Below are 10,385 nucleotides of genomic sequence, written 5' to 3'. Positions count from 1 at the left end.
CTCTGCCATGTCACAAGCTCCACTGTGTACATTGTAGCTGTGTGGGATACAAACTAGAATCCTGTGCCATGCATTGAGCATCAATATTTTGAAAAGTTGTCCATTCTAAAATCTTGGATAAGATGGCAGCAGTTAATCGTGCACATTTGAAGCTTAAAATATAGACTGACAACAGATTCTTACTATATTAAATGATCAAATTGTTCATAAGTTTTGTGGACATCACTACATGTAAAACTAAATGCATCCTTCATCAATTATCAGCATTACTGTAATTAAAAATTCCAAAAGTAGATTCAATAATGTATTGAAATAGCATCAGGAAGCTATTTCATGCATGCAAACTAATCTCAAAGGCATTAGAAATGGCTTGGGTTGGGTTCACTTTTTTTTGTCAAATTTTGTGTCTATTTAGGAATAAGGATTCTACCACAGGCAATTAAACAGTTATCACTTTTCTATTAGCTGTAAGCATCAAGAATTCCCACGTTAGGTGCTCTTGGAGTATGGAGTAAAGTTCCCATTACATTACCCATCGAGCATGTTAATGTTTCCAATAATGCACACCAGACACATCATACAAAATAACAAGAATCAAAACCTTGCAATATTTAATAAAACTGGAGGCAGCTGAACAAATTCAGAATCTACAACAATGTAAAAACCACAATTTTTAAATGTTGCTCCACTGTTTTGAGAGAGAAAATCAAACCTGAAAGACATCCTTGAGGCTCAGAAACTAAGCAGTTGATTCATACTAGAATCATTGCTTAAATGACTTATTTCCCTCGAATGGTAGGTGTAGATGAATAGCAAACACTGCTAGATTTGTAATTGCAATGTCCCGATAGATTTTCTTATAAGGCCATAATCTGGGTTCTTACAGCAGAGGGACAAGAAAGCACCACAGAAAATGATTGTGCAAAACAATAGCCGGAAATGTCTCTTCTGCTTGCTGTCCAAACAGTTCAAGGTGAATAAACCATTCCAAGCAAGTCCTCTTTCTGCTACTTGGTTAATGTTGCTATGGTTTTGCAATGGAACATCAGCAGAAGTCAATCAAAATCTGGGTTTGATCTGAATTGGTTTCCCTACAAGACAAAAGAAAAGTTATTGACAGCAACAGCATCGCAGAATCTACAGCAGAGAGTGAAGCCACTTGATTCAAACACTCCTGTGTTGGTAGCAGACTATCAGCAAGCTCCAGGTAATTCAATTCCACTTCCTTGTACATTTCCAGTATCAATTTATTCTTTTTCTTTAAAAAAATCTAATTCATCAATTTCAAATAAACTCTTCATAAAGCATGACCTTGTTAGAGTATTCCATTCCTAATAATCTTGAATATATGCATTATGGTTACTTAGTCAGCAGTGGAAACTACGTTTCCCTCAAGCCTCACAAAATTTGATTATCTCCTTAACTTTTTTTCATATAGTCAAAAAAAAATCTGGATCTGTGTGAATGTAAAACCAAATTTATTTCAGTTGGATAATTGCCAGTAGGAATTTACAGTAACAACCTCTCCTCCCTACTGGGTAAAAACAATGACTGCAGATGCTGGAAACCAGATTCTGGATCAGTGGTGCTGGAAGAGCACAGCAGTTCAGGCAGCAAAATCTCCTCCCTACTGTCAACCAAACCTCAAATTGAATAATTAGTTTTTGAAACATACTTTCTTGGAAGTTGGGCATTGCCAGAGAAGCCAGCACTTATTGTGCATCCCAATTGTGTATCAGAGGCTGGGGGCATGGTGAGATGTGGGGCTGGAGGTTAAGTAGTCAACTTCTTCAATCACTGCAGTCCATGTGTTGCAGTTATATCTGCAGAGCTGTTAGGAATTTGAGTGGCAAAGAAAGAATAGTGATATAGTTCCAAGGCTGTGGTCAGTGATCTTGCTCACTTTGAGATTTCGACACATTAAGATTATCTGGTACTCACTAACGAAGGTCATCACATTTATATGGTCTCTATCATGATAGCAGAGCATCTCAAAGTACTTTACTTACAATTGAGCACTTTTGGAGTGTACTCACCATTGGTGTCACTTAACAATTTATACAGCAAGCTTTCACAAATAGTTACTGAAAAAGATCTGTTTTAATTATGTTAGTTGAGGAATAAACATTGGCCAGTGCAGTAGAGGAACACTCATATCCACTACAAATGGTGCCACAGGTTCTTTTACATCCACCACAGAGCAGCAGCTGGGTCCTCGGTTAAAATTCTCAACTTAAAAACAGCAGGTGTAATGGGCCAGCAATTCTTTGATACCGCAACGTGATGTCAGCCTATATTATTAATCACACAACACCAGGTTATAGTCCAACAGTCTTATTTGAAAGTACATGAAGGAGCACTCCGAAAGCTTGTACTTTCAAATAAACCTGTTGAAGTATAACCTGGTGTTGTGTAATTTTTAACTTTGTCCACCCTAGTTCAATACCAGCATCTCCACATCAAGCCTATGTTATAGAAGATTTCAGAATAGGACTTGAACCCACAAGCTTCTGAATCACAAGCAAAAGTCATATCCACTTTGACATTTGGTTGAGAATGCAGCTGCTACCTGTTGAACAGTACTCGAGCATTAGTTTCCAGAGAAGGAGAAAATTGAGAAACTGAAATACAATCTGCGTTAAAAAAAAATCAACACATTCTACTGTAGTTGGAAGAGAATCAGCACCAATTGCAACTATCATTATTACCAATATCACGTACATCATTATTCAGAGTTAATCTGACACAAGATTAGAATTTCCAAACATGGTCTATGTGTACTATCAGCTAGCTCAGCATAGTAGTGAAGTGCTGTAATTCTGTGTTTGTGATCCTCAGTGCTTCTACTAAGTAATATTAGAAATCTCTTACACAGATGTAGGGACTAAATTCAGCCACTGACAGTACTGTGGGTTTCAGTAGTTTATTTTGTGAAGAGAATAAAAAAGGCAGCTAAACTGACCTCACAGCGACTGGAAGTAAAGTCCAAATGTGGCCTCAGAGGCTAAGGGTACTACTCTAGTAATGACTAGTATGGCTGTGGGGAATTATGGAACATACATTAAACTGGCTGTGGGTCAACTAGAAGATTATGGAAAAGATACTGGAGAATTAAATGGAAACTGGGTGAAAGGTTATTTCTTTAACGAGATACAAGTTTGAGAGAGAAAAGCTGTGCAGGTGTAGGTGCAGGTTAATATGGATCAGTAATTTCCCCACGTGGAGGAGGCAGAAGGGTGAGGAGCTACTACAAGAAATCAGTTTTATATAGGAATAAAAGCTTTGACAAAGGGTCAGTTAGACTCGAAACGTCGGCTCTCTTCTCTCCTTACAGATGCTGCCAGACTTGCTGAGATTTTCCAGCATTTTCTCTTTTGGTTTCAGATTCCAGCATCCGCAGTAACTTGCTTTTATCCAGTGTTTAACCCACTGCCACTTCTCTTCCAGGAATGCCTATCCTGAAGAAGTACTGCTTTTCCCGCCGACAGGATTTTCATTTGTCTCTCCCCCTCCCCGTCCACCTTCACTGCTTTCCTTTTCTCTCTCAGTGTTAGACAAGGCATTTACTAAGACTCATATACCCATCCAGATTCCTTCTAAATATTGTGATTGTACCTGCTTCCTCGAGCAGCTCATTCCATACACATGCCACTCTGTGTGAAAACGTTACCCCTTAGGTCCTTTTAAAATCTTCCCCCTTCACCTTAAACCAATATCCTGATAGTTTTGTCTCTGCCCCAGAGCATACAGAGCCTGCATTAGCACTGAGCCAGAAAACTCTGGGCCTCCTGCACACCTACATAGAACTCTCCTTTGAACTGAACCCTGGACATTACAAGTACATATATATTTATAAAATTTATCCAGTTTACTCCTTGGTTGCATAACGTAAAGTTTGTGTATTTCTTTACAAATTAGGCACAATAAACAACTCAGTACAGAGATACTGAAGTTTAAATATCAAAATCTTCAGTGTTGATTTCTTGCAATGTGCAAGCTAAAATATGTCAATTGCAAATTGTTTCTCTTAACAAATGAGAATTTATATCCCAATACACACAAACCTTCCTCAGTGACTGTATTCGCCTACAACTTACTCCACGTGGATTTCAACTCAAATTTCACCTTGCATGCAGCCTCCAGGATTACAGATACTTGCACGATATACAACATTCTTCCAACTGCTGTTCTCGCCGCATCCTAAAAGCCACACTCAGGGCCACGCGCCTCCACATGAAAGCACCTCTCTCTAGCAGCACCGACTTACTCTCTCTCAAAGCTGTCCTGGTCCACAGTTTCATTTCATCCTTCGTATTAGTCGATGCCTTAACTCCAAACTTTTCCTGTTTCTTGCAGATGTTAGGAACGCAAGCTTCAACTTCTCATCCACACCCCTGCCCACCCTCCACCTTCCAACAGTCCCAATCCCTCGAAACCCATCTCTTCCAGCCCCAACCCTTGCTGTACGTTCACCATACCCTCTGACCTTCCCGTCTCTGAGGCTGAGCGTGCTGTTCTCAGCAAAGGACTCAGCTTTGTACCCTTATGTCCCCACCTCAATGAATTCCAGGCTCGACATGATGCTGAGCTCTTCTTCCATCACCTTCGCGCTCACTTCTTTGGGCAAGAGACCTCCCCCTGCTCCACAGATCCTTTCACATCCCTCCAACATTCCACCTCTAATTGGACACCGCCGCCAGGACAATTTCCTGCCCCTCTTACCCATTCCAACCTCTCTCCATCCGAACTTTCTGCCCTTCGCTCCATTAGGTCCAACCCCAACCTTGGCATCAAATCTGCTGACAAGGGCGGTACTGACCTCTACTTCGCATAGGTTGAGTGCCAACTCTTAGATTCCTCCTTCTACCTCCCCCCTGGAGCATGACCATACCACTGAGCATCAAGCCATTGTCTCCAACACCGTGACTGGCCTCATTTCCTCCGGATGCCTCCTCTCCACAGCTTCCAACCTCATAGTCTCCCAACCCCGGACAGCCCGTTTCTACCTACTCCCCAAAATCGACAAGGAGGACTGTCCTGGCAAGTCCATTGTATCAACATGCCCCTGCCCCACTGAACTTATTTCCTCCTACTTTGACTCCATCCTTACTCCTCTGGTTCACTCCCTTCCCACCTACATCCGGGATTCTTCTGATGCCCTGCGACACATTGACAGCTTTCAATTCACAGGACCTAACCACCTTCTATTCACCCTAGATGTGCAATCTCTTTACATCTCCGTCCCACACCAAGATGGCTTGAAAGTTCTTCGCTTCTTTCTCGAAAAGAGACCCAAACAATCTCCATCCACCACCAGTCTCCTCCGCCTGGCTGAACTTGTTCTCTCTCTCAACAACTTCTCCTTCAACTCATCCCATTTTCTCCAAATCAAAGGTGTAGCAATGGGTACCCGCATGGGCCCTAGGTATGCCTGCCTTTTCATGGGGTATGTGGAACATTTCTTGTTCCATGCCTACCCGGGTCTCCTCCCTGCTTTATCGGTACAAAAAGGAGCTTTGACAAAGGGTCAGTTAGACTCGAAACGTCAGCTCTCTTCTCTCCTTACATATGTTGCCGGACCTGCTGAGATTTTCCAGCATATTCTCTTTTAGTTTAATATAGGAATATTGCACCACTAGATAAAATACACATCATATCATCAAACTACAAAGTTGACCATTCAACATATAAAACTCATTCAATACAAAAAGTGTATTAAATTTTAATACATGCTAGAAGACTCTATTTCTGAGTTGGAGTGCATCAGAGGCAAACGTATTCCTCATGAATTGGGTCAAAGGAATCAATACCAAAATATAGACAGATTGGGCTGAATGTTTTATTGGCAAAGTTCATGTTATATCAAGTCTTTTGTGAGGGATTTCCCCTGCAAGGCCTAGTGAGCTTTTGCACCATATCCTGCCAAACTGGAGAAACTCAGCAAGTCTGTGGAGAGAAAAATTTACCAAATTTGTATCACTAACAGCTTACTCAGCCCCATATCGTCCTCACACCTGATTCCAGTTCCATTTTACCCTCCACTTCCCACCAAGATTGATTCAAGCAGTGGAACCACATTTCTAACAGCTATATAAAATGTTCCACCATGGCTCTGATCATGGCATACATTAAATCTGTACCACATCAATCAAGAGTTGTGCAATGGTGACATGAGCCACATCCACACTGGGTAGCTCTTGTCTGCCAGTAACCAGCTAAATAAGGTCTTGGAACCTCAAAACATACCAGGTACATGAAAGTGCTCTAGGCTGTAGGAGTTATTCCAACTGCCAGGGTAGTGGGCACATATCGCCAGGAACAATGATCACAAATCACCTGCACCTTAATGGAACATTAACGCGCATTAATTTTTGTTGATTAATTCTGCAGTGTTGTGTTAGAGCCCTCTCAATGCCATGTCTGTGTACAGTCTAATGGCACCCTGCACCTGAAGATAGCCAGGTATGTTCCAAAGCCTACTGTCCAACTGCAGCACTGACCTCATTATGGGGAAACAAACTAGTGTGATTTTGTATAGATGGCACTGGTCCCTGTCCTGATGCATTTGTTGGTGCATGACTGAGAAACCCCATACAGGTCACCCCTTGCTCACTGAAAGAAGCTGGCTGCATTGAAGTTTGGAGGGGCTGTAATCATATAGCCACCAGGAAAGGATAGGCCTCCATTCCTGCTGCTCTCAGTTCCCTGCACTGAATTATACATCATGGAAACAGACCCTTTGGTCCAACTTGTCTGTACCAATCAGACATCTCAATCTTACCTAGTCCCATTTACCAGCAATTTGGCCCATATACCTTAAAACTCTTCCTATTCATATACCCATCCAGATTCCTTCTAAATATTGTGATTGTACCTGCTTCCTCGAGCAACTCATTCCATACATATGCCACTCTCTGTGTGAAAAAGTTACCCCTTAGGTCCTTTTAAAATCTTCCCCCTTCACCTTAAACCAATATCCTGATAGTTTTGTCTCTGCCCCAGAGCATACAGAGCCTGCATTAGCACTGAGCCAGAAAACTCTGGGCCTCCTGCACACCTACATAGAACTCTCCTTTGAACTGAACACTCCTTGTCCTCAACACCGACCAACTGCTCTTCCTGGGCCTGTCATTGGCCCTGGTCATCCTGCATCTGCCTTCTTCTTCTTAGGCAAGAATCGAGAATGAAAGAAGTTCCAACAGGATGTTGTAAGCTGTGCAAATGAGAGCAAGGACTGCAGGGAGATTGAGCGAATTAACGATGGCATCTTGGTACAGGGAGTTGGAGAAGGAAACAAGGAAGTAGGAATGGTAGGAGCAATAGAATCAGAAGGATAAATACTGCTGTCTGCAGCTGTGAGCTGGGGTTCTAAAGGCTGTAGCCTACCGGGGTGCCAGAGTTAAGGATATCTCCTTTGGGCTGCAGAAGAACTTGGAGAGGGAGGGGAGGGATCCAGTAGTTGTCATTCACATTGGTATCAACAATACTGCTAGAAGTAGAAAGGAGGTTTTACTGAGCAAATTTGAACAGTTAGGAACTAAACTATAAAGCACAACATCAGAGGTTATAATCTTGGGATTAATACTTGAGCCAAGTAAACTGGCATAAAGTACCTCAAGTCAAGGAGCTAAATGTGTCTCGAGGATTGGTTATGGTGAAATGAGTTTCAGATCGTGGGGCTCTGGAACCACTATTGGGGTAGAAGGGAGCTGTTCTGTTGGGATGGGCTTCACTTTAACTGTAATGGGACCAGTAAGCTGGTGAACATAATAACTAGGTGGTTGGGAGACCAGGGCGAAGCCAGACTTACAAAGCAAGAGGATTTGGCAGCATTAAAGGTCAACTATTTTGATAACAATACTCAGAGAGCAGAGTATACAAATGTGGAAAAACAGCAGCAGATAGGGTAAAAATAGTAAAAAGGCACAATGATTTGCTCTTTACTTTAATGCTCACAATATACAAAAGCAAATTCATGAACTAACAGCAAAAATACAGGTTAATGGGTATGGTCTTAGAGCTATTACAGCGACATGATTACATGGAGATCAAAGCTAGAAACTAAATATTCAGGAGAATCTGACTTCTTGAAACAGAGGTTTACCTGCCTCTCCTCCAACCCAGTTTACTGTATCCAGTGCTCCTTCCCACTCCCACTCCGACATTTCTATTCTCAGCCTCCTCCATTGCCACAGCGAACCAGACCGTAAATTGAAAGAACACCACCTTATCTTCTGCTTGGGCAGTCTACAGCTCGTTGGATTCAATATTCTCCAATTTCAAACAATCTTCCCACCCATCCCCCGAGTCCCTTTCCAGCTCTGCTTCCTCTCTTTCATTCACCTACTGACCCTTGCTTCCAGCTACCAATTAGATTCGTCCCTTCCTATCAACCAGGTAGTACCCACCACCTATGTTCACCTATCACTACCTCACCATCCTGCTTCTCTTTCCACCCAAACCCCCTCCCTCCCTTAATCCGCAGCTCCCCCACCCCACCTCCTTTCCTGAAGGAGGTTTACTTGTATACCCAAAACGTCGACTTCTTTATCTCCTGATGCTGCCTGCTGGCTATGTTCTTTCAGCCTCCTGCTTGTCTACCTCTAGATCAGGTAGGAAGGGAAGGTTGGTGGGCAAGCACAATTAGTGTATTTTTGATATCAAGAAATGATCTTGAATCAGAAGATGCTGAATCCAAAGGGGTGGAGTTAAGAAATAAAAAGATTGAGATGACAGTCTATTGGTTCCCTAATAGTTATCCAGTGGGACAGGATCTAGTGATAATCAGAGCACATAACAAAGCAAGTACATTAATCATGGGGGACTTCAATTTTGATGTAGATTGGAATAGTCAGACTGGCAGAAGAAGCTGTGAGGTAGAGTTCAGGTGTATTTGGGATAGTTTCCTGAAACAGTATGTTGTGGATCCAGAGTTCAGGTTAGTGATATGTAATAAGGAAGGCTTAATAGATGATGTCAAAGTGGAAGATCCCATAGGAAACAGTGACCACAACTTGGTAGAATTTTGCATTCACTTTGAGAGTGAGTAAGTGGGGTTGGGAACAACTGTGCTATACTTAAATAAGGGTAATTACAAAAGAATAAGGGTAATTACAAAAGAATGAGGGCAGAGCTGGCTGGAATGGAGTGAATAAAGTGTTTAGCAGCAAAGGCAGTTAAGGAACAGTAGTAGACGTTTAAGAACATTATTCATGGCTCACTGTAAGACTAAATTCCAGAGCGGAAGGGATTAAGTCAACCATAGCTATCCAGGGAACTTAAGGAGAACATCATATTAAAAGAAAAAGACAATGTGGCAAAGATTAATGGCAAGCCTGGAGATTGGGAAAATTCTTAAAAATATTAAAAGGACAACCAAAATAATAACAGAAGGAAAAAATAAACTTTGAGGGCAGACTTGCAAGTAATACCAAGACAGACAACAAGAGCTTCTTTAAATATAGAAGGTGCTGAATCCAAAGGGGTGGAGTTAAGAAATAAAAAGATTGAGATGACAGTCTATTGGTTCCCTAATAGTTATCCAGTGGGATAACTATTGTGGGAAAACAGAAGTCAAAGTGAACATGAATAGTTGCCCTTACAGAATGAGGGTGGGGAAATAATTAAGGGAACCAGGAAAGGCAGAGTGGCAGAGGAGTGGAATAAATACTTTTCATTAGTTTCCATAGTAGAGGATACTAATAGCATCTACAAATTACTAAATAATTAAGAGCAAAACCAGGAGAAGAAATGAAAACAATAACTATCACTAGAAAAAAATGAGAGGAAAACTAATTGGCTTAAAGATTAATAAGTTCCCTGGACCTGATGGGATGCATCCTAGGGTGTTAAAATATCAGAGATAGTGAAGGCACTAGTAGTAGTTTTCTAGGAGTCATTAGAGTCTAGAAAAGTCCCACAGCATTGGAAATCTGCCAATGTAATACTTTGATTTCAAAAGCAAAGGAGGCAATAAAAAGGCAGCTGTAGACCAGATAGCTTAACATTTGTTACTGAGAAACTGTTAGAGGTTATTACAAAGGATGCAAGAGCACATCATTTAGAAATGCATAACATAATGAAGTAGATCGGCATGGCTTCTTGAAGGTGAAATCACGCCTGATAAATTTACTAGGATTCTTTGAGGTAACAAGCAGAACATATAAAGGATAAGTGGATGTAACATATTTGAATTTTCAGAAGGTGTTTGATAAAGTCCCACAAATTAGGCTACTTAATAAAATGAGAGATGCTGGAGGTAGTATATTAGCATGGATAGAAGATTGGCTAACAAATAGAAGACAAACTTGAGGTAAGGGGGACATTTTTAGAATGGCAACCTGTAACAAGTGGTGTGACACAGGAATCAGTCCAGGAGTCAAAAT

The 10,385-nt window shown here is 41.4% G+C and overlaps 1 protein-coding gene across 1 annotated transcript in view; it reads right to left on the bottom strand.

Annotated features, from left to right (window-relative positions):
- Nucleotides 1–578: 578 nt before the first annotated feature.
- zc3h3 (zinc finger CCCH-type containing 3) overlaps nucleotides 579–10,385 on the bottom strand; it is a 272,870-nt gene continuing 263,063 nt past the window's right edge. The window contains exon 12 of the mRNA XM_043687898.2: nucleotides 579–1,091. Coding sequence (XP_043543833.2) covers nucleotides 1,060–1,091 — 32 coding nt within the window. The 3' untranslated portion in view covers nucleotides 579–1,059. The remainder of the gene's footprint in view (nucleotides 1,092–10,385) is intronic.

The sequence above is a fragment of the Chiloscyllium plagiosum genome, unplaced genomic scaffold (genome assembly GCF_037043375.1).
Source record: "Chiloscyllium plagiosum isolate Xiang-an unplaced genomic scaffold, Cpla_swu_hap1 HiC_scaffold_4, whole genome shotgun sequence".
NCBI lineage: Eukaryota > Metazoa > Chordata > Chondrichthyes > Orectolobiformes > Hemiscylliidae > Chiloscyllium > Chiloscyllium plagiosum.
The sequence above is the reverse complement of the archived record's forward strand: the minus strand, read 5'-3'. Positions and strand labels throughout refer to the sequence as shown.